This window comes from Erigeron canadensis, chromosome 4, assembly GCF_010389155.1.
Source record: "Erigeron canadensis isolate Cc75 chromosome 4, C_canadensis_v1, whole genome shotgun sequence".
Classification (NCBI taxonomy): Eukaryota; Viridiplantae; Streptophyta; class Magnoliopsida; order Asterales; family Asteraceae; genus Erigeron; species Erigeron canadensis.
Window position 1 is genome coordinate 29,171,124 of NC_057764.1, and position 25,932 is coordinate 29,197,055.

Sequence of the window (25,932 nt, forward strand, 5' to 3'; positions counted from 1 at the left end):
AATACATATTTTCATATTTTAGGAAAATTAGACTTCATTTAATGCTTTATTAAATGCTTCTTAATTAGTATACTAGGGCACTAGTTAGCAAATCCCTTAACGAAATTACAATAAAAGAACTTTTAATGACTATCCTTTACAATGCATTGCAAAATTCGAAGAAGACACTATCCTTTTTTTTTTCTTCTTGTAACCATATTATGGTATTAACATCCTATCCTTCACGAACATTTTATTTTTCTTTGCAAAAGCATTGAATGTAGACTAGACTCTTTCCCATTACAACTTCTTGAAATTCTAATTGGTCGATATATTGTAAGAAGAGCACATGGAGCCTCAACATCTGCATTCGAAAGTTAAGGAGTCGTATGGCTCAAGGATTCTAGAGAATTAGACCGAATAAATTTTAAATCTTTATGTTAGCATAGATTGAAATTCAAATGTTTTTCCATCAAATTCATTTGGAATTTTCGAAACAAAAAACTTATAAATCTCAAATTACTCTGTAAAATTAAAAAAACTTTATTAACACAATGATTAGTGTCTCGCCTTATTTCATCTATCATTGATTAGATGTGTTTGTTTAAGGCTCCAAACTTTAATTTTCTTTGGTTTGGTGATCCAACAAAGACAAAATTATATTTACAAGTTAAGAAAACAGTATGTTGTACAAATGTCACTTAAGCGAATTAAGAATAATTCCATCAAAAGCTTTACCCTCACACAACTCTTGTTCAAGATGGTGGTCCTAATTGACAAACAAGAACTTGTCTTAGAAGCGAAGTATGTGACAACATGTGATATTCAAGTTTAAGCATAATAATAATTACATACCATATATTAACAAATAACAATATCGGTACAATAAATACGTACATCATTGATATAAACACGAAACACCTCTAAAACCATATCATATATATTAATATTAAATTAAATATTAATAAGATGGGACCATATGTCACATTTGTTATCACAATGCCAACTAAAAATCAAATAGAGTAAGCATTGTTGATCAGTTGATGTATGCATTAAAGATTTTACTAGTTATGGGTTTCATTATCAAAGATAGACATGTCTAGTTTTTTATTCTAAAATATCATTCTATAGTGATTTTTATCTAATTAAAACAATGTAGTTAATGATGAATTATAATATTATATCTTCATAAACTTTTGAATGTAGTGTAATTATGTTGTGATCCGACTAATTCGAATTAGTTTTAATATAAGTTAACATTCATACATTTGAATTGGATGAAAAATCTTTCATAAATTATACTCGTATAGTCGTATATAATATATATATATATATATATATATATGGGAAGGATAATTTGAGACCAACTAAAAAAAGTCCAAAAAAGTTAATTTACACATGATTTTTCTGTGGGTTCGTCGCTGAAAAGTCTTAGTGTTTTTACAAAAAAGTCTTGTATATCGTAGTAGATGATGATGGTGGTGTGTAAGTTACGAAAATCAATGGTCCTTTTTTTTGACTTTTTTTAGTTGGTCTCAAATTTACACATGATTGTCTCGTGGGCCCGTCGCCGGAAAGTCGTAGTGTTTTTACAAAAAAGTCTTGTGATGATGGTGTACAAAAATCAATGGTCCTAGTTGGTCCTAAAATAAGAGGTGGTTTTAAAATATCTCACCCATATATATATATATATATATGGGATGTGAATATAAGGTTGTTAGGTACCTAAGTTTGGTGTGGAACACTCACATATTGTTTTTTTTAATCCATAAATATCATGGGGCACAAGCATTTAATCATTAATCAAAAAATATTAAAAAATTTGTATGTGAGAGATTCCACATATAAGCTTAGGTGTCGGACAACCTTATATTCATTTTTCTCATATATATATATATATATAAATATTAAGCCAATATGAGAAATTTTTCACACAACTTAATGAACAACCCATATTCATTTAACAAAGCTAGCACGTTAACTGCGCAATGTGGCGGTGGTCATGGCGGTGACGATGTGGTAATGGGGGCGATTGTTGGTGGTAGATGAAAAGTTAAGTGGTGTAGATAATTGATATAAAGGGTTAACAAAGATATTGTAAAAGATGAATGACTGATAGTGTAATTTAATCATTAATGTTAAGCAATAGTGTAGGTGAAAGTATCTTAAGGGGTGTTAGGTAAAAATATTACATTTTTTTAACGGATGGAGATTCCCTCAAGTTGTTTTTAATTTGAAGGGTCAAGTTAGAGGCATCCTAATCATTGGATTAAAATCAATAGTCAAGATTCAAAGTACAACTTTAAATCTTGACCCTTGATTTTAATCTAAGCGTCAAGATTTTACCAGCTTGACTAGTCAAGTTTGTGAACTTAAGGGAATCTCTATCCTTTTTTAACACTTTCAAAAATAAAGTGTTATTCTTTTTAATTTTTAATAGGGATAAGTTTCTTAGAATGTAACAAACTTTGGACAAATGTCTATAGTGTGAAATAAATAAAGTTGTTATCATTGTATGTAATCATATTTAAATTATATCTATTATATGTAAAAAAACATACGTGACAACTATGTATAACTGCCACTTGTTGGTTTTTGATTTGTCGGATATATTTTTTGTTACATACAATAAACATAATTTAAAGATGATTACATATAATAAATACAAATTTAGTTATTTTACATTATAAACATTTATTTAAAGTTAAGTTTGTTTATATTCTATGATAATTATTTTTTTATAATATAATATTATAATGAAATAATGAATTGGATTGCAGCTAGAACAAATCTTTTAAGGATAATTCATATACCTAAAAATCAATCTAAAATCTTAAGAATTTGACATGTGATTTCCATTAATCTTGCCCACTGATTTTTCAACATGTTATCATTTTATTATTAGGTATATCTTTAAACACACCGATTAAGTTGTCATTTTTTAATAAATAAACAGTGCCAACTCAAAAATACACATTTCCAAGCAATGCTAGCAATGATTCCCATTGGTCAGTGTGGGTCCACGTTTCATAGACTATCGACAGTTGACCCCCTCTGTAAAAAAATCTCCCTCTGTCAATCTATTGAACTCCATATACTCCCCATACATATATCATCACCATGAATATAATCTCAAATCAACTACAAGTATATAATAATAATTATAACAATTTCTATGGGTTTGTTTGACGTTTTACAATCAATTGATTTACAGCATGAATCATATCCAGCTTATCAAGATTTTGCATTTCTTCCTCTTTGTGCTATCTTCTTCCCAACTGTCAGATTTTTTCTTGACAAATATGTTTTTGAGGTAATTTTTACTCGTATTATTTTATCTCATATGTATATATATTATTATTATGTATATGGGTTTTGTTTTATGAGATTTCCATCTGGGATTGTGAAGATATAGGTTGAATATGTTGTAAAGTTTGGATTTTTAATGCTTAAGCTCCAAAAATAGATCAACCCATGTTAAAAGTTTGCATTTTTAGGTCAGATTACAAACCTTGTTGTAACTTTAAACACTTTTGATCATGATCTCACCAGTTTGTGGAAGACTTATGATGGGGTGGCTATCCATTTTGTAGAGTTTAATAAGATTCGGTCTAGTTCTTTAGATTTCATGTGGGATTATGAAGTTTTAGGTTAAATATGATGTAAAGTTTGAATTTTTATTGCATAGGTTTTATAAAGAGGCCAACCCGTGTTAGAAATTTGAATTTTCGGGTCAATTTAGGTAAATCTTGTTGCAAGTTTAACACTTTTGACTTAAACAAGAATATAAGATTGACCTTTATTCTTGAGATTTCATTTGGAATTGTGAAACTTAAGAGTTTAGACCTTTAGGTTGAATATGTTGAATTTTGCTTTTGTTACAAGTTTAGTAACATATACTGTAGTTTGATTTTGATATATTAGTACATGGGAGTTTTTAAGAATCAAGAAGGATGAAATAAGGATATGTATCTAACTGATAAACCACTCTTACTTACAGTTATCGTCAAGTAGTTAGTCATCTACTAATGTTGTTGAATATATTATAGTGCAAGATCCAAAGGAAAGATAAAGGCTTTTGATGTTTTCAAACTCAGTTCATTGTTTGAATTCTACATGCATTAAATTTGATTTACATGACAAGCATCAAAGATTGGCAATTTCGACCCATTTCGTGTGGATAGTATATTTATTTTTGAACAGCAAGCCAATTTTATTCATAAGTATCCCAAACTTTGGGATGAAAATGTACGAACAGTATATACATGGAAACCTCAAGTGCTTACACGATTGAGTAACTTTTAAAGGTAGTTTAGAGTATACAACTTCTTGTGTCAACTTGAACTACTTTTGTTTGGTTTATAATGGACTGACATGTTGCAGGGTATCGGAAGTCGGTTAATATTTGGAAAGGAGTTGGAGAAGCTTGATGTCGAGACAGAAGAAAGGAAAAAAAAGATTCGAAAATTTAAGGAATCAGCATGGAAATGTGTTTATTATCTATCAGCAGAAGTTTTAGCTTTGGCTGTTACTCATGACGAGCCATGGTTCACTAATACTATCAACTTTTGGATCGGTCCTGGCAGCCAAAGATGGCCTGATCAGAAAGCCAAGTAAGACTGAATGTAACTCTATACGTATGTTACAGTTGGGTTGATTTGGGCTATGTTTTATCTCTAACAAGTCAAATAGGAATAGCTAAAAGATTATATGTTAAAGGTGTGACTTTGACTCATTTGCATAAACATGGACCAATATGGGTTGTATATATCTCCAAGGATCAAACTTTTAAAACCTTAAAATAGATTCGGGTCAACCGGGTAAAAATCATTGATTTTAAGTCTTTATAATCAATTGCCCCTAAATATGGGAAATTAGATTGCTAGTTTTACAGTATAATTTTATAATTGTTGTTAATGCATTTGATACTAATAAAATTGAACACAGGACAAAGAAATCAGCACAACCTGTTTGGACCCATTTTTGAGTTAGCCTTTTTATAATCTGAGCCATCCGTCGTTCCACCTGTAGTTCTTGTCATCATCTCAGCTATTTTTGGTTGACTGAATCATGCTGAATTTTCAGGTTAAAATTAAAAGTTCTATACATGTATGCGGGTGGATTCTATACATATGCCATTTTTGCTTTGATTTTCTGGGAAACAAGACGATCTGACTTTGGTGTGTCAATGGGCCATCATGTTACAACTCTCATTCTCATCACAGTGTCTTATATTAGCAGGTAGTATCTTGTATGGTGTGGTACTACTACTACATATAATTTCCTGTTTAATTCCCTTGTAAGAGAATATTCTGAAATAATGATCTGTTATTGAATGCCATACGGCATATAATTATGGGAGAGGTTGTGCTATCTGTGCAATCTGGGTTTGAAAAATGGGCGGTTGCATAACTTGTCAAAACGGGTCGACCTAAACCACTTTTGGTCTAATATTGGAGTAGTATGTAATCAGGTTGTTTATTATGATTGGCTATAATTACAATGTGAACCTAATTTTTTGCTTAAACTGATTTTGTACGCTGCATGCAGTACAAGTACATATCGGGGGATTTTCAACTTGTTCGACAAATTTGACCATTTCTTCTTGAACTATAATATCTATACACTCTTTTTGGGAGGTCATATACTTTTCAACAAAATCTAGCCATACATAACAATGTCATGCTTTACATAACTGTACACTATGCAATAAACTATTGTACATGTTGTGTATGGCTAATTCTTATTGTGGAAATAGCACCACTCTTTTTTATATGATCTGTCAAAACAATTTATAAGTTTTAATTGACTCACTCTTAGTAAATTGGATCAACAAAGTTTATTGAGTTTTTCGTAAGGAGTATACATGGGCAATAAAACTGTGTTAATGTTCTTTTACACAAGTTTCAGAATGTTGTTCTTCTCTTGTAGGTTCGTGCGTGTTGGTTCGATGGTTTTAGCCCTTCATGATGCCAACGATGTGTTTCTTGAAGTAGGGAAAATGTCTAAGTACAGTGGCTACGAAGGCCTCGCAAGCTTTTCATTTATTTTATTTGTTTTATCATGGATAATACTTCGGCTTATATACTTCCCATTTTGGATCCTGCGGAGTACAAGGTTAGATTGCAATGGTAACTTTATCACTTTTGAAATTTTACCTGACTAATATTCTTTGTTTAAATGATAAGTCTTACATTTGAGCACTTGAGGTGTTGGTAATTAACGTAACGACTAAAAACTGAATGTTGGGGCATCAAATCTGAATAGCATTAAGCATAAAGTTGAATACTTTAATTATCTAGTTCTCTGATTTCATAATTTCAAATTACTCGGTGCAGTTTTGAACTCGTTCCTTTTTTGGATATAGAGAACAATAAGATATTGGGACCAATCTACTACTATTTGTTCAACACACTTCTTTTCTGCTTGCTTGCTCTTCACATATATTGGTGGGTGCTTATATATCGGATGCTTGTTAAACAAATTCAAGATAGAGGCAAACTTGGTGAAGATGTTCGTTCAGGTGAGTAAATGTGATCACTTGTAAGCTGACACGTTGTCATAATAATTTTTATTAATTTCTAGTTTGAAGTATATATTGTGTATATATTACTGTATTCTTTCTATGTGTCACATAAATGTCTATTTGTTTCCCTTTTGCAGATTCTGAGAGTGACAATGAACATGAAGATTGATCGATGATTCTTGTAGTAAGAAGGTATCTGTAGTTCTCATAGAAAGAAAGAATCATAGCATAAAAGTCTACACTGTAATGGTTTATTATATGAGCTTTTACTAAATAACTGAAATAGTAATTCAGGTATGATTTATAAATTATCCTCATGGAATAGGTCTTCAAAAATAAATAAAAAATAAAAAAAACCTAGGCTCAGGTCAAATGGGTAAAAATATTAGTAAAATTTTGCCACACTTCATGTTGCCAAGTTACAAACAGTATCAACAAGAAAAAAGTAACGATGGGTTGCACCAACCCTAACCCACTCTTCTGGACTGCATTAGAAAGTTACTTTCTTTGACCCATTACCCAACCTTCTTTGACCTATTATGCCCATATTTTCACCTCCCAAATTTACCAATTCTGCTGCTATGAGGTTTCTCTTAATGTGAATTTCATCTGCAGGTGAATGGCGTGAATTACATCAGGAAAGATTACCTTCATCAATGGAGGGGCGTGTATATTTGTATGAAATCAGTTACAAGAGTTCAATAAGTTATAGCAGTTGATAGATATGAAGTCCAAATGCAATGGAAAACAAACGGAAAGGGGTTCTCTATATATGTTAATAGATTTTGATGCTTCTTACCAGTAAATTTACCTTGAAACAGTAGTATTCTCATTTCAATTCCGACGACTCATCTTGTAGTCTTGTACTATTGGATTTTCAACAAACTGATTCTTGACGACTTGACCAGTCCATCATTATAATTGCTTAATTTGTTGCTTGTAGTATATTCTTTATTTGGTTATCGGTATTAATTCGCTATATGCATTCTCATTTATCGTATGTAGCATGTTTTTCTCATGTTATATGAGTTTCTATGGTTTTTTTTTCTCACATTGTCATGAAGATAGTGACTGACTGAGTGACTGATATGCAATAGTATTATAAATTGACTTTTTGTTGATTAATTACCATTGTGTATTTTTGACACAACATTTTTGTTTTACTATATAGTTTATAGAATAGAAAGATATATGTCATTTGCTTACACATTTTCTTATTAATACTTTTGAAAAATTATAACTTATGTTGTTAGAATTGTAATAATCTAAGTGGGGAAGGGGTAGTAGTGAAAATATGATAAATGTATATATACCCCTTTCATATAAAAAAAATCTAATTTTATCCTTATCCCAATATCCAAACACACACAAACATACTTTACAAGATCAAATCCACATTATATCATCATAATAGCTCAAATCTATCAATTATTACAAAAAATGTTTAAGTTCACATGAAAGATTCCTACAAGATGTTTATGTTAATAGTAGCAGGGTTTCTGTGCACAACAATGAGACCAAAAACTTTAAATACGAGATATACTTTACTAATTTGAATCGGTATGGTTAGAGATGAAGATTGTGTTGTGTAATTTATTGGAAAAAAAATACTTGGTCAAGTTGACTAGAAAATTTATATTATCTTTAAAACCTTTCTGACAGTATGAAACATGTACGCAACAACATCTATAGGCTGTGGCTTTTATTCATGCTTGGAAATCATTACACTTTTCTCGGTGATATTGACACTAAAATAGTAAAAATCCACACGACTTTTTGCATAAGGTTCAAAGATAAGGATACGATCGACGCATTTTCAGAATATATATGTTGTATGTTTGTGGCTTAAAAGTAGTAGCTGAAAATTGAATCATCATTTCATAGTAGTAAAGGGATAAGAAATTAGATAGTGGCCATAAAACTTGATTCTTGATTCTATTCGATGATGCTATATATTGGCATATGAATCCAATCATTCAATGACAAGTATTTTATTCTAGTTATGATAGGAGTATAGGACTATATAATTAAAGTTGTTTAACTAAGATTGAAAGAATATTACTTCGTATAGATTTCAAGGTAATGGAATTAATTGGTTTGGATTATATGGGTTTTAAAATGCAATAATTGATTTTGAGATGTTTCAAATTACTTATCTATAAAATTTGATTTCTTATCTGGATGCGGAAGAGTTTAAACGAGAAAAATACAAAAACTAGCTGATTCAACCTCTAGTTAAATTGGCACGAATTTCAGCTATCAAAGATAGTCCAATTTCCTTTTACTTATTAGCTATAGTTGGTAGCTATATAATAGTTTTAAATGTTAAATACAGTCTTAAGGGCTGTATTTAACGTGCATAAAAAAACTTGTACCTTTCATATTAAAAGTTTGTCATCTGATTTTTATGGTAGCCCTAAAAGTTTTATTTAACAAATCCCTAATAGTTATTGACGAGTTGCTATTAGTTGGCAATGTAAGTTGTAGTTTTTCATTAAAGCGGTTAATAAAATTATTTTTTTTATTAAGTGAAAAGAGCTATCCTACTCACAAATTGAAATTTGAATAATAATTAAATAATCAGAATTTTTTAATTTTTCATTTACCCAACAAAAAGTAAAAATTACGGACCCTGGAACTACCTTTAAGGGAATCGGACCTAATGGTTATCATCTTTTCTTTGTTTTTTTTTTTTACAAGAGATTTTATGTTCAAATTCTTTTAGGTATAACCTTGAACGTGACCACGAAATAATTTGAAAATGTACTTTACATAACTGAACAGAGGAAACCTTATCCATTTATTCGTTCATTCTTATAATTTGTTGAAAAAGGAGAGACGATCATGACGACACACGAGATATGCATGAATGTAAAGATATGGAGAGGATATCTATCATGATTCATGAGAGTCAAAATGCCACGCTTACACTAACCGAAACTTAACCTTCACATGGCCGTAAGCAGATAATACTTTTCATCATAAAAAGATTGTGGGTACTCCCTTTTATCGACTTAATATACTCCTAGATCGATTAACAATATGGAATGCAATTCAACATGGGTTTGCTTAAAGTTTTACTATCAGCCGATTTCGAACAAGAATCGTACCCAACGTATGAAGATTTTTTAGTCCTTCCTGTGTTTGCTATGTTCTTCCTAACTGTACGATTTTTCTTGGACAGATATGTTTTCGAGGTATATATAGATTTTGCCAATTGCCTTACAAATTTTTTGGACCATGAAGATTAATTTGATCAACAATATTACCATCTCATTAGTTACTGTATATCTAAGTTGTGTATTTGTTTCAAGTTGTATATTATAAACTCATAACTTTAGTCTGCCCTCTCAAAATAAATGTTCAATTTACAAAATAATAAGTTTTTTTTTTATTTGATGCTAACTTACGTATCCAACTCGTACGTTTTCCAAGGCGACTAATTTGGTCAAGGGCGACCACCCACTTCGCAAGTAGCCCGGAGTCGTCCTGGGTGAACCTCGAGAGTCACAAGGGGTTATATTATTTTGCTTCTAGGATTTGAACTTGAGACACCTGGATATTTTTAGCCTTAGAGACTAATCTTTTACCACTAGGCCACACATTTTGTGGTTATTACAAGTCATTTTTACTCAAAGAATCGATTAATCCATGCATGTCAATTAAAAAAAAAGAAGGTATTTTCAGGTTCAAACATGAATCTTTCTCATTTTACATCCATGAATTTCAAATATTGTATATATAGATACGATTTTGTAATATCAACATTTAAAGATAAGATGGGAATATATGTGCGTTCGTGAATCATGATTGATAGATTTTTTTGAACGGAAAATTATTACCTGAACAACTTGAGTTTGGTTCATAGATTTAGATCGATGACATGTACGTTACAGGATATTGGAAGGCGGTTAATATATGGAAAAGAAGTCACAAAGCTAGACGTCGAGACAAAAGTAGGAAATATAAAGATAAGAAAGTTCAAAGAATCAGCATGGAAATTTGTTTATTATCTTTCAGCAGAAATCCTAGCTTTGGCTGTAATTCATGACGAGCCATGGTTCACAAAAACCAGCCACTTTTGGATTGGTCCTGGCAACCGTAGATGGCCTGATCAGCAAGCAAAGTAAGCAAGTCGTGCGTGTAACTATAAGCAATTTGGGTTAATTTTCCTTATAGAGTTGAGGCATTTACCTAAAAATGAAACGAACTGGGTTGTACTATATATATCTCTAACCAGTTCAATCGAATTGGGTCGATTTTTATCTCTAACCATGTGAGGGTGGATTAATAGGTATTTTTCGAGAGTCCTGGTTTCCAGGCATACGTGTAATTTAGGAGTAGAAGTAGAACAAAATGTCATTCAAAATATATATATATATATATATATATATATCAAAATTATAAATGGGCCAAAAATATCTTATGAATTTTTTTTTACAAAACTAAAACATTAATTTCATAACAAGATTCTTTTTGATTATAATGTAATATAACAAATTAGGTGTTTAATATGTGTAAGCTAAATAGAGATAATAATTAGACTTTTAAGTGTTGATTGTTTGAACCAATTGTATCTAAAATCATATGTTTGTTCTTTTAATAAGCTGACTAAGTCATGGTTTAATGGATATTCAGATTAAAATTGAAATGTTTATTCATGTACACGGGTGGCTTCTACATATATTCCATCTTTGCTTTGATATTCTGGGAAACAAGACGATCTGACTTTGGTGTGTCAATGAGCCATCATGTTGCAACCATCTTTCTCATCATGATGTCTTATATCAGCCGGTAAGATCCTGTATGAATTATGATACGTAAATATGTTTACAAGATATCGTTTCTTATAATGCTGTGTTATCATTTTTAGTGTAATGGTTTATACTAATTGTATTTTACACGACTTAATAAAGTAATGTTCGATCGGGACCAAAATAACAGGGGTCAAAGGGGTTGTGTCCCTTGCAGGGTTCTAGGGCAGAACCCCTTGTGGGGATCTCAGGATCTAGATTGTTCTGCCTATAACCGTTAACCTTATCCATTCCAGGGGAAGTTGAATGCTGTCGAATTGAAATTGGTAAATTGCCTTATAATCTTGTCATTAAGAGTTGAGGCAGTTTGAAACACACAACAAATTACACATAATCCAAAAAAACTCTGTTTGCAACAAAATACCCAAAAAAATTCTGAATTTACCCATGTTGGGGATTTTTGACACACTTCACTTATTTTTGAATAGCTCGTGTATGTAGGTGCGTTCGTGTTGGTTCAATCATCTTAGCTCTTCATGATGCCAGTGACGTGTTTCTTGAAGTAGGAAAGATGTCTAAATACAGCGGCGTAGAAGGACTAGCAAGTTTTTCATTTATATTATTTGTGTTTTCATGGATAGTTCTGCGCCTTATATATTTCCCTTTTTGGATCCTGTGGAGTACAAGGTTAATTATCTATACTCTTATTAATTGTTGGTTAACATATATTGCTTAAGTTAATGTATGATATTTATTGAGTATTTTCATATGTTCATTTCCCTAATGATGAATGCAGTTATGAAGTTGTTCCGTTAATGGAGAAAAAGATGTATAATACAATGGGACCAATCTACTACTATTTGCTCAACACCCTTCTTTTCTTTTTGCTTGTTCTTCACATATATTGGTGGGTGCTTATATATCGAATGCTTGTTAAACAAATCCAAGCTAGAGGCAAAGTTAGTGAAGATGTTCGTTCAGGTAACTAAATCGGGTCATTTGCCACATCGTCATAATTTGTTGTTCTTTTACATTAAGGTATTCCTCTTGCAGTTTGTATTTGTTCTCCGTCGACGACTTTCCATCTCCTTTTGCAGATTCTGATAGCGATAACGAACATGAAGATTGATCAATGAGAAGATAATTCCGTTTAGTTTGTCATTTGAGGGGCATGTAACATGAAATGTTCGATAAGATATATATCAGTTGATAATATAAAGAAATATATACATATGTTGTATCAACTACACTTACTTTAGTGTGCGGACAAAGATACCACAACGGTTTAAAATAAAGAGATGCGAAAATGGTTCGGATGCAGATACGTTCACATGAAGTATGTGACCAACTGGCATCTCAGACCTTTCAAAAGAAAAAAAAATGGCATCTCCAAAAAGATGACACCAAATTGCTAGTTTCTTGATTTATTCCGTATATGTTAGACATGGATTTGAACAAAAAGATTTCTTATTCTTACCTTGCCTTTGCCTTTGCCTTTGGACTCGTATTCTTTCGTTCGTACGCAATCAACAGAGGTCTCCCCGAAATATCCCAAAAGCCCGCCCGCCCGGTTTATGAGCCCATTTCCGATTCCCTTACCCCAATCGCCAAGTGACGTGACCATGGGGGATGGCAAGCCAAAATATTTTTTTACCGTTGCAGGCTCGTGGGCAGGGCAACAAGGGCCCAAGTCCAAGACCCAATTAAAATTAAGAAGGGCCCAAAACTTTCTGTTGGGTAAAGCCGTAAAGGTTACCCTGATGGCCTGATAAAAATCTAGATGGTCTAATCCAAATCCTTTATTTATTTATTTATTTTTTGCATTATGAAAACATTCAAAAACTTAAAATGTAAAGTAATTTCATTAGATCAAAAAACCTTTTTAGGTCGTTAGACACGTACTAGCTTTTATTAAGTTCTTAATACCTTCCTCAATCTTCAACTATAATGTAATTTCTTTCTTTGTATAACTTTAGTTTTTATGTAATTTTCTTATTTAAATTATATTTGTTTTATTAAAATAACAATATTCTGAATTTGTTATTATATTAAAACAAGTAACATCAAAATTAGCCAATCATACATAACTACTCTAAAAAGTACATGACGTAGACCAATAGTCAACATGTTTGATAAAACCATGTATATTTAATGATAGACTCTAAGACTCATTTTGTTAAAAAAAATGAATTGATAAAATATTAGCATGTGAAATTCTGGCATACATTAATCTCTCTAAATATTTTCATATAGATAGAAGTTTACGTGTAAATGTCACTTACAAAATTTCATGTATGAAATTGCTTTCACTATTACGAGCAATAGTATCTGTGTAATGCGGTGGTAAGATGGTGGGAGTGATAGGTCATAGAAGGTGATAAGTCATAGAGTATGATAGCCAAATGTCTTAGTCGTACGGGCTTCGTATTCGGATTTAAAAATTATATCGAATGACATTTCTAATGAAAAAACATTAAATTTTAAGAACACTCATACAATTTTTATAATTTATCAATATACGATTTTTGAGATAAAAGATTTTGAATAAATTAGATGAATAAAATGATTTATGGAGGAGAGAAAAAAAAAATGAGTGGTTGAGATTTGAGGAGAGAGAAAGAAATGAGTGGTTAGGATTTAAGGGTATTATAGGTATATTAGGTAGAGATGTTTAAATTAGTGAATAAAGAAGGGGGTAATTTAAGTAGTTCAAATCATCTTTTAAGATTTAAAAAAGGACAAAATGCTTTATAAGATAGTATAAATATAGATATAGATATAGATATTTGAGAGGAGACGTAACATTAATGTTTTTATTTTTTTATTTTTTGTTAATATGTAAGGTACATTAGAACTTAACAAAACTAATAGTAATTATGTTAGAGTTTTATAAGTTTAATCCTAGACTATACATGGCTTTTTGTCTTAAAAATAAGAATACATTAGAATTGGAGGAAGTTAGACCTATATAAAAACAGAAATAGACATACTTACAGGGAGGAAAATATAATTAAGGTTGTTGTTATGTAGCTTAGGTATAATCTCACATCATAGCATTTTAATATATAAAATACTTGAATTATTTATTCATTATATAATCAATGTTAAAAATATTATTATGTGAAAAATCTTATACCTAAGTACATAATAATTAATCACTCATTCATTTTTTTTCTCCCAAATATTAATATTCATATATCTAATAAGAATAAATACGAAACGACAACGTACTCCAATTACGCTTGGAGATAAACAAACTTTCTAGATGACGATTACAAAATTTTAATGACTTTTTGTGTAAAGATTAAATTTAGTAATGACGACAAGTAGGAGCATTACGAACTTTCAGAATATTTATCTAGCTTTTAAGGTTAATTTGTGGCTTCAAATTACTTCAAAAATTAGTGGCTATAAGCATGCTTCTAAATGCTTATTTACTATGCTATTGGTTGATTAACCCAATCAATTAGAGACAAATAGCGTACTTATATAATAATAGAATAGATTTTCTTAGCTACGTGTACGTCTTGCATTGATGGGTATATATTTATTTTTGAAATCTATCCTAAAAGATGTTATACACTTATACTATTAAAAATAAAAACGCCATTTTCGTTATCACATTTGAACAAATTGAGTAGGTAGTTCTCAACATCAAGATTTCTAGTTTTTTTCGTGGTCTTACCTACAGACAGTTTATATGTAAGCAACATTTTTCAGATTTGAATGGTTATAATCAATCTAATTTATATGTCTAAATATCAGTTTAATAATAATATAATGACATATAAATAAATCAAGAAATAAGAAAAAAACTTAATGGTATACGCGTTCTAAATTCTTAAAGTTTCAAATTGATTTTTAGACACATAATTAAGTTAGCCCAATGGGTTTAAGCTATATATATATATATATATTTAACTTTTATATAATTTATTTCAATGTAGGTAATAAACTTTAGAGTTAATTGTAAAATTGGTCCCTGTGGCTTACACACTTTAACAATGGGGGTCCCTTTTTAAGTATCGTTGCAATGGGGGTCCCTGTTTTGAGAATTTTTTGCAAGATTGGTCCCTTTCTAACAAAACCGTTAGCGAATGTCGTCAAATCTTAACAGAATGGACCATCATTGCTAGTAAACTCAGAAAAGACCCCCATTACTTAAATGAAAAAACCATTGGGACCAATCTTGCAATTAACAACTTGATATTTTTTTTTTGATTTAACTCAAGAGATTGCAACATACAATTGTCAGTGTGTCATATCCCTAATTAGTAAACTTATGTATACTCAAAAATTTTAATAATGGAGATGTACCTTGTATAATCTTTTTTACTTTGAAAAATAATTAATATATAAACTTTTATTATTATTTATAGCTACGAAATTAGAGGTGGTATGTTTGAAATTTGATATTACCAAAAAGTAAAGCTGTTCAAAAAATATAATTACCATATATGGTTTTTTAGTTCCCTGTGTAACATGTTAAACATTTATACAGTTGGTGGATTAATAAATATTAATTACGAGTAATAATTATATAGTTTACAATAATATAGACCATAACAAACTTTTTAATATGTTTTATTATGTATTGAGTAATACAGTTTATTTTAAGACGTGAATATAAAATATTATGTGGATTTGATTATCATCAAGAATTGAAGCATTTACAAATTTTAGAATATTTTGTAGAAATATGATTTTAATAGTTTAATTATCCATAATCATGAAAAGCTAAATAATGTTAATAGCTATATTTAAATTAAGTATTTATTAATTTTTATTCTTTTATAGAAAAGTTAAAAAGTATACTTGGCATCTGACGCACTGACAATTGTATGTTGCAATCTTTTGAATTAAATCAAAAAAGATATCAAGTTGTTAATTGCAAGATTGGTCCTTATGGTTTTTTCATTTTAGTAATGGAGGTCCTTCTTGAGTTTACTAGCAATGATGGTCCCTTCTGTTAAGCCTTGACGAGACCCACTAACGGTCCTGTTAAAAAGGGACCAATCTTGCAAAAAATTCTCAAAATAGGGACCCCCATTACAACGATACTTAAAAAGGGATCTCCGTTGCTGAAGTGTGTAAACCACAGGGACCAATTTTACAATTAACTCTAAACTTTAAAGATAACAATATAGATAACGTTATTTCAAGTTTTTTCAATGTAAGCTACATAGGTACTTCCCTATCTTGCCATCTTGGTCGTCTTTATGCCCGCCATGCTTGTCGTTGATGCCATAGGCACCATCTCTTCCTAGCTTGTCATCATCTTATCTCGTTGATTTTTCGAAAGATATGATATGGACGAGTGTAAGTGGGGTCATGTGTTAGTTTAGAATAGGTAAAGAGTGTGTGTGGGTCGTGGGGTATGGGGAATGTGTGTTAGTGTGTGTGTGAGTTTATAATGTTTTGATTAAAGATGGGTTGAAGATGATGATATGATAAGGAGTTCGTAATTCTTAGATATGTCTTGAAGAAAGAAAACTGATTTGACAATTAAGACGAGATGATGACAAACGAACTCTAATGTACATGTCACATCATCGGACATGTAAAATATTAACATCATAACGTCACATGGACACTTGACTTGACCAAGTTCTGATAACGTAGTGGGCTATCAAGTACCAAAAGTTTGGAAATAAATCGTTTTAAGTTTGAAAAAAATAGATTGTCACATAACTAAAATAAAATAGGTTGTGTACTTGTGTTTAGGGATGAGTAAAAGACCCGTTAACCCGAACCCGACCCTTAACCCGTCCGTAACCGACCCAAACCGACCCGCCCGGACACCAAACGGGCCGGTTCTCGGTTCGTGATTTCAATGGTTTCCCGGGTTCGGTTCGGGCCGGGTCTAAACCCGTAGTTTAACGGTTTGACCCGTTAGACCCGTGAACTTACATTATTCACTATATATATATATATATGTGTGAAAGAAAAAGGTAAGATTATGTATTTTCAAGAAGGAGGAGGTAACCCAGAGATATCTTTACCAAGAAAAAGATTGAATAATAAAGCAAAGGGAAATTTAGATCTTGCAAAAAACGGGTATGTGGTTATATATCATCTTGCATATTATTGTTGACAGAAATTTCACACTCTGCTTCTCAACTTTTAATGACAGCATCTACACCTTACCTCAAGTGTTAGACCAAAAGTTGCTTCTCTATGAACTTTTCTGAGAGTGACACAAAGAAATATTACCCAAATATATATTTGAAGTGAATACATTTTCAATTATTTAGGCAGAATATAAATAATACTTAAGCAATAAGGTACAAATATATATCATGTATACTATTATTATAATAATTATTGTACATATTTTAGCTTTTTAATACTAGTACAAATCTTACCTGTACCATAATATATAATATTATCTTTATGTTATGGAGATGTAAAAGGTAAATGAATATACGTGTCCCATTTCAATCCATTTGTTTTAAAGTTACATAACTATTGAACTTCACAAACATATGTCATATATAGATTATGTATGCGATATGCATTTCTTTCTCTCTCTCTCTCATTTGTCTGAGTAAATTTTGAGCACACAGAAGAAAAAAGCGAAGAATAGAAGAGGTACACGGACATGCCTCATCAAAAATACATGTAGTTTACAAAATACCAGCAAGAAGAATCCATTTCGGTTCAACCCTTAAAAACCCGAGCCCGACCCGTTAAAACCCGAGCCCGAACCGATCCGCCCGGGAGGTTAACGGTCCGGGTCACGGTTCCACTTTTCAAGCACTTACGGGTCACGGGTCAACCCGGGTCGGGCCGGGTTTTGACCCGTGCACATCCCTACTTGTGTTATTAGATAATACACTATTAGAGTTTTTCCGAAAAGTTTATTGTAATATTAATTAAATTTATAAGAATTTGGTGGAACGAAATTTAAATTCTAAATTCCATTCCACTAGTTTCCCATAAATTTGGAAACTAAACGCCCTTTTAAATATTGTCTTCAACACCAACGTTAGGGGCTTAGGGACCCTTTACTTTACGTATTTGTTAGGAAGTTTTAATGAATATACCTGGAAAGCTTGCGAAGAAAATGTGTCCCTAAAGAAGCCTAAACTAAAAATAAAAAGAAGAAATGTAAATCACATAGTCAACTGTCAAAGTATGATTCGTTAATAAAATTTAGATATCATTTATATTTATCTCTTACATTTCTTTAGTTGTCAATTATGGGTTATACCTTATGATTATCCATCATTTTGAAAATTTGACTGGTTATCATTTATGAATATATACATATAGTTAAAGGTTATTTTAAGAATCATTTAAATTGAAAGAACCATGAAAATCTTTAAATTATAACTTGATATTCATATATATATATGTAAAAAAATTCGTTCACATATAAATAGTTCTCAGATGAACCTTACCCCTATATATATATATATATATATATATATAACCATAGTTGTTAGAGTCTTACAAGTCATGAGTCGACTCTCTTACGAGTCAAGTCGATTTACATTAAAAACGAGGCGACTCGTTGAGTGATTCTTTTTTCTCCTGACTTTTACGAGTCGCGGTGTGAATTTAAAACGAGTCAATACAAGTCACAAACTTATGACTGTTGTAGTTTAATAATATCGTTATATATTATATAGGGAAAATTTTGCGCACAACAAACTGTGCAGATGGTTAGGAACTGCCAAGCACAAATGGAGGGATACAACTTGTATAAATAAATAACTAAAAGGGTTTGAATGAAAATGTATGTGTAACTTTTGTATTGTGTTGTACGCATAATAAGAACGACCACAATACCTATGATAAGCCATGTTATATATCATATTTATAGTTACATTATTTGGTATTTATATATGTATTTTTGTTCTGTCAGTACAAATTTGAAGATAAACTGTAAATTTATGACTCAAAAGTATCGAATATGTAATATTTTGGTAATGTATAACGATAATCAACTTATATTTTGTTATAGTTATGTCACATTTATATAATTATAAAAAATTATGTAATATATAAAAATGTATCGACTCTTATGAGCCGAATCACGTTTCAAGTTACGAGTATCAAGTTTCGAGTCAAGTCAACAGTTACGAGTCGACAACTATGTATATAACTAGTATTTTTCTGGTGTGATATTTGGTGATGGATAATTTATCATAATTTTAAATATGAACTTCAGAATCTAAGCAAGCGCATTTGGCTGAGGACTGGTGATGCTCGCAATCTTTTGGATGCGATAACGAGAAATGGTGTAAGAGAGGGAAAATACTCGAAAATAGTTGATTTTGTACTTACGGTTTTTAATTTGGAAAAATTTCTTAAATGGTCTAATTTGAAGGTATATATTCTATTTTAGACACATACAAAATTTTTTACCTATTTGTTCAATAAATTCTTACCGTAAGAAACCAAATCACTCCATTAATTTATGCCAAGTGTTAATGGTGAGATTCAAAATTAAACACCCTAGCACCATCCACATTCAGATGATCATTATCGTGATTTGCTCTCTTCTTACCACATTGATGCTTTTTCACCCACGGTTACACTAGAAATGGATATGCACATACTTTAGAAACATCCATAACATTTTTATAAAACTTGTGTATGAATGTAACCATTAAGAACCTGGATCCAGCCAATGAGTCGTTACTTTTTTGTACTTATATTGGAAGATATTTAGAGAGGAGCTTAGCACCTTTTTTTTTCTCATCCTCGTTCAACTTAAATGGCATGCGTTATGAGTTTTCACATACGTTTGCCAAGCCTGCAGCTTAAATGGGATTTTGTTTTACTTAGCAAACCTTGAAATTTGGAACTCCTTTTCTTTATTTTTATCTTTACTTATTTATTTTACTTACTATCTTATAAAGCATTTTGGATTTTATTTATGATATGTCTTAAAAAAATAAACATATTTTTTTGCCTCAAAAAGACCTTACAGTATATTTATGGTTCCCAAAATGTCCATCCACACACTACAACACTAAATTACCATATTCACCCTTATAACAAATTGTCACTTGTAAAACGAAATTTCGCCGCAACACGTGGATATTATGATCGATTTGATTAAATATGTTTAAGCACAAGTTTTGACAGGGGAGTTTAGAAGTGTCTAAGTTAGCAAACATGATAAACCCATTTTGGTTTCATTATTACTAGTACCTATTTACCCCTAGATGATCAGTTTGATAAAGATTATTTGTTCTTTGCTATTCATTTGAAAATTTAAGAAACATAGAAAGAGAAACAACAGGGAAGCTTTTAGACTAAACGGAGTGGGGCGAGATACCCTCATTTTTAGCCCAAATTTCGCCTTTCACACCACCCCTGCTTGCCAATTGCGCCCCAACACCCCTCCAGGTGGAATTTTTTTTTCCGCCCAAATCCTTCTTTGACCAAGCCTTGTTTTCCTTTTCTACTTCTTTCCAATGTGACAAGTGTCATAAGTCTCCCTACCTCAAATCTTGCCTCACTTCCCCCTTTCCTACAAAAATTCTCTTCCTTACGTGGCGCCACATGGCAGAAATCCCCCCACCCCTAAATATGTCCCACTCCTTTTAGCCTTATCAAGTTAGACAAGTTTTGGAGCCCACCATCAAACACTTGACATGATTTAATTGGATGGTTTTATTTCTTATTAAACAAAGTAGGTGGTAAAAATATGTTGACCAAATGTGTAAATATTTATATAAGTGTCTAAAATAAGATATACACCTTAATATTGAACCATTTAGGTAATTTTCTTTTTTAATTTTAATATTTATTATTACATATTAATTTTTTGACCAACTCTGACTAGGATAAGATTTATTTTCAACGAGATGGGTACCCACCCAATGCAGCGGCGGTGGCGACAATAGATGGTGGTGGTGACGGTGGTGGTAACGATGTGATTATTATTCTAAAAGTAATTGATGTATAGTTAAGGGATGCATCTTTTTGTAACTAATTTTATTAAGAGTATTATAAGTATATTAAGTGGATATATTTAAATTAATGAATAAATAATAGAGTTGAAAATTAGATGTATTTTTGATATTTTAAATATAGAGAGTTGAATAAAAAAAAGTATTTATTTTATAATAGAGTATAGATATTATAATCTAGCTTGTAAGAAATATTGCTTAACAACACTAAAGTAAAGGCACTTTGCTATAAATAAGTGTTAGAGAAATTACGATGAGCTTTCTTGAAAAGTTTGTTAAGTTAGAAGAAACCATGGCATTAATTTAATTAAGCTTAAACGTCCCTTTCTTTTAGCAATAAGTAGACTATAAGCATGATTGGTCATCTAAATGTCTAAGATACTTTATAATGAACATCTTATAGAAATTTCAAAGAGGGTTTCTTGAAATTTGATGTTGATTTAGAGATAGAACTAGGGTTCAAGATATAACAAGCCTGCAAATGAATATTAAATCAGGAGTGTTAGCCCACCAACACTCACATTAAACACGTATACGTTAGAGTTTAGGCAATGATGGTACTGAGTGTGACGTTTGTTGGGTTGTGTATACACGACTTAAATGTTGGGATTTTAGTAAAAGCGTAGTTTTTCCACTTATATTAGACACCAATAATAAACAGTATTATGAGTATTTGTTACTAATTAATATACTTATTATATATCTTCTTTGCATTCATTTATACGTGCAAGGCACATGGGGATATTTTTGTAACTTTGCGTAAGTATGATCCGTCCCCTTCACGTGCAAGACATGTGAGGGGCTTTGACGGATATCAGATGGCTGTTTGGTCTAGGTTTGATCTGAGTGAAATGTTGACAACGTTAGGAATGGTCTAAATGAAAATAAAATGTCAGGTATGAAACCAATAAATTTGAACAAACATTAGATATCAGCTGTAATTAATTAACTTTTTTAACAACACAATTTGCTCTAAGAAGGCATAAGTGTCACTGATCCATGCTTTAGTGACGCTTTTTGTAGTGTAGATAATTTTTATTTTTCCACCTTCGCTTATAAAATCGTAACTAAAAGTGTAGTAGATGTAGATCAAAACATTTGTTCATATATGTATTGGTAAATATATATTAGACCATATATTACTGTATGTATTAGTGACAATTTTATGACTTTTCATAAGTAATGGCAATTAGAGAGCAACATTTATCACTCAATTTTTAGACGAAACAAACATAAGTAGTTAGATTGAAGTACAGATGAGATGAAGGCAAATTTGTACTTGGAATTAGTTGAGAATTTAGGTGAAACAGCAACATACTTTTGGCCAATTTTATTCTGAGTGGCGACTAATTAAAAAATTAACGAGTCTCTCAAAGTTAAAACATGTACCTTTTAGGTACAATTAGCCATCTAACGAATAATAATAAACATTAAATATTGTATGTAAATAAAACAGTAATTCATCTGGACCCATAATACTCAAAAGTCAAGTGGCTCTTGACTCATTTGAGAACCACATAAAGTTTAAAAGTATGTGGATAACATTTGAGTTTGAGTAGCAGACAAAATATTAAGAATGATATGGTGGCAATTGGCAAGTTGCTAGAGGTTTTATTAAGAGATCATCAACACCCTTTTTAATTTTTATACACTTCTTTTTCCAATTAAAAATATTGATAGAAGTTCAATTCAATGCATTAAGTCATAAACTTTAAGGGGATAACTTGGATGATATTAACATTATTTTGGTTGGATGATGTTGTTCTCACAAACCATTAAAATCATGGGAGGCTTTTTGACATGTATAGAAATTGATTTAAGTGAGTTTGTGAGAGAAACATCATCCAACAAAGATGATTAACATCATAAATCATTTTCCCAAACTTTAAACCCACAAATATGCATGCCTTCTTTCCGCTGCCCACGTGAACGATTTCATTTGCTTACTAATTAACTACTACGTACGAACCTCTAATACAAATCAGTTTTGTAAAAGAATTGAAGGAACCAACTGTTAATAAAAACAATATCTAATTAATTCCGTCAAACCTACAAGAAATGTAACACATAGACGATCATATTTGTACTCTAGCATAAAAAAGAATGCTTTAAAATTATTAGATAAGGGTCATACTATAGATACACACGACACTGTTCAAATAAACACCGATAAAACGGGCCGTTTTATGTAAAACAGGGCGTTTTATTGAATGTATTATAGAAAACGGCTCGTATGCCCGGTGTGCAAATAGCCATTTAGCAGAAGGTATTACACGTCACCGAATCCAAATGTCAGAGGAATGACACGTGTCATTACTCCGTTTTGGACACCTTTTTACGAAAAACTTTACGTTTCTGTTTAAATTCTAAAACTTGCCATTTTACATCAAATGTGTATACGTGTTATCCGTTTTGTATAGAAAACGGAGCGTTATATTCAAAATGGAGTGACTAAAAATCTGGATTAAAAACATATTCATGTATTATGAAACCCTAAATATATATGAAACAGTTCAACCTATCTGCAGTGTAGAAAACCGTGTGAATCCCCTAAAGATGAAGCGTTTTGTTGTCTTGGGATGGCAACGGTTCTCCATTACACACTTACACTCCCATTATTATATAAGAAAGTTCCGATTATGTTGTTTTTCATTCGATCCTGGTTAATTTTCTTAGTGTTTGTTCAACAAATTCCACATACAAACTCATCAACAATCATGAATCGTCTAGATAAATGGGACCACGACTGCGCCCATAATCTATTCGCGTTCAAGAGAGACGACAGAATCATGCTTTTAATAGAGAAAGTGAAGAGGGTCATGAAGCTTGACCGTGATTTTTTAAGGGAAGTTTACAGGCAGGGGGTTTCGAAGCCAAACCTCTGTGACTGCTCCAAAGATTTGATGAGGGTGCTGAGAAGAAGGTTTGGCCCAGAATGATTCACATGGATGATTGGGCGAAGGAGATTGTTTTGGTGGACCTTTGCGTTGACTCGACACACAAGGAGATTGTATATAAAATTGTTGTGGGGAAATGGTCGAAGGATGTAGTTGGTTCTCAATGAGTATCCTGAAACATGCTTTCCTTCTTTGGATGGTGCTAAAGAACAAACTGAAGACACATGATGGGTTGAAGCCTTGGGATGTTGGTGGGGCAACTAACCTTAATCTTGTTTGTTGTTCTTTATGTAAAACAGTTCAAGATTCACATGCGCATATTTTCTTCAGGTGTACATACTCGACGACTGTTTGGTCACTTGTCAGGGATATGGCTGGTCTTAGGCATGTGCCGAATATTGAAGATACTACAGATTATTTGATCCCGATTTCTAAAGGTAAATCTGCAAAATGTGTAATCGGTAGATTGGTTCTTGCTGCATATGTTTATTTTGTTTGGCAAGAGAGGAATAATCGTACGTTTACCAATAACACGAGACCTCCCAAAAGACTAAAGGAACTCATTGTAAACACGGTCAGAATGAGATTAGCCTCGATCAAGTTCAAGGCAAGCAGCAAAGTGTTACAATTACTTGAAAACTGGAAGTTACCGAAGAGTCTTCTTATGGATGGTGATGATCCATCGTTTGTCAGATGATACTGAAGTGAAAAGCCTACATTAGCTGTTATTCTCATGTTATTTTCATGCTGATGTAGTCGTTCTAGTTTATATTTACGTGTATTGCTTTTTAGGTTGTTTAACCTTATATGGCATGTCATATAAGGAACTAATATGGTAATCTGCCATATTATGGAAGGGATGCCTCTGGAAAAAAAGGTAGTCCCCCCCCCCCCCGGGTTATGGAAGAGCGCAATACAATGATGAACGGCCTCGGACCCCCATTTTGCCCCAAGTCATGTTTGATGGTGCTACTGTTAACGACTCCACCCAGTCTGATCACTCCTCTGCTCCACGGCAGCTTCCTCAGTCCCCCCCAGTATAATGACTTCTCTGATCCGCCCCCGCTTCATCAGTCTACCCAGTATGATACCACTCCAGTTCCTGACTCCACTGGTATGCCACCGCTGAATCAGTCCTTGCAGTTGAATGAATCCAATGGTCCGCCGCTTTATCAGTCCCATTTTCAGTCTACTCCGGTTAATGCCTCCCACCTGTATGATCAGTCCTTGTATGACTTCCTTAGAAGTAATGTTGAGAGCTCCAGCCAGTTTGATACAACTCCAGTTGATGGCTCCTCACAGTTTCAACATGGTAATCTCCATGATTCATACTCATTTGACATTAACGAAAAATTGGATTACAATTTTCATTAGCTACTGTTTCCGTCATACTTTATTTTAGATACTACTCTTATTGTTCCGGATAATTCCTTTTTGATTCACCAATGGTAATTTTTGTATGTTTTTGTGAAGCGTGATACAATGTGTTTTTCGCGATAGTATTATAAAACATGTATTACGAGTCTTTTATAAAGTAGGTAACAAAAATTTTAAAAACCAACAATAAAATATATCATGGTTACTGAACTTGTTTTATTCTTACAAGGCATAATGATCGATGCATCTAGTTAACACTGCCGAAAGGTATATGTAATTTAACTATCTCAATTAATACCTTCTATCAAATGTAACTAAATACGAATCTGTGAATGAAGGAACCAAGAAGAAATCAAGACTCAAGAAGATGGCAAACAGAAGGCGTGATCCGCCTCCAACTACAAGAAGGTTACGGGAAAGAACTCGCAGATAAACTTTCGAACTAGGATTAACGGGTGAAGATGCTATGC

The 25,932-nt window shown here is 31.9% G+C and overlaps 3 protein-coding genes across 3 annotated transcripts; all 3 read left to right on the plus strand.

Moving 5' to 3' along the window:
- Window positions 1-3,100: 3,100 nt before the first annotated feature.
- LOC122595755 (ceramide synthase 1 LOH3-like) lies at window positions 3,101-7,505 on the plus strand. The gene is made up of 7 exons (XM_043768188.1): window positions 3,101-3,292; window positions 4,363-4,592; window positions 5,065-5,220; window positions 5,911-6,096; window positions 6,318-6,502; window positions 6,643-6,697; window positions 7,121-7,505. The coding sequence occupies exons 1-6, from the start codon at window positions 3,155-3,157 to the stop codon at window positions 6,672-6,674; spliced, it is 927 nt and encodes a 308-aa protein (XP_043624123.1). The 5' UTR covers window positions 3,101-3,154; the 3' UTR covers window positions 6,675-6,697; window positions 7,121-7,505.
- Window positions 7,506-9,561: 2,056 nt separating this feature from the next.
- Window positions 9,562-12,431, plus strand: LOC122598315 (ceramide synthase 1 LOH3-like). Its single transcript, XM_043770907.1, has 6 exons — window positions 9,562-9,702; window positions 10,402-10,631; window positions 11,144-11,299; window positions 11,761-11,946; window positions 12,056-12,240; window positions 12,357-12,431. Exons 1-6 carry the CDS (start codon window positions 9,565-9,567, stop codon window positions 12,386-12,388), a joined length of 927 nt encoding a protein of 308 aa, XP_043626842.1. The 5' UTR covers window positions 9,562-9,564; the 3' UTR covers window positions 12,389-12,431.
- An 11,790-nt stretch (window positions 12,432-24,221) lies between these two features.
- On the plus strand, window positions 24,222-24,782 carry LOC122597333. The gene has a single exon (XM_043769937.1). The coding sequence runs from the start codon at window positions 24,222-24,224 to the stop codon at window positions 24,780-24,782; it is 561 nt and encodes a 186-aa protein (XP_043625872.1).
- The last annotated feature ends 1,150 nt before the right edge of the window (window positions 24,783-25,932 follow it).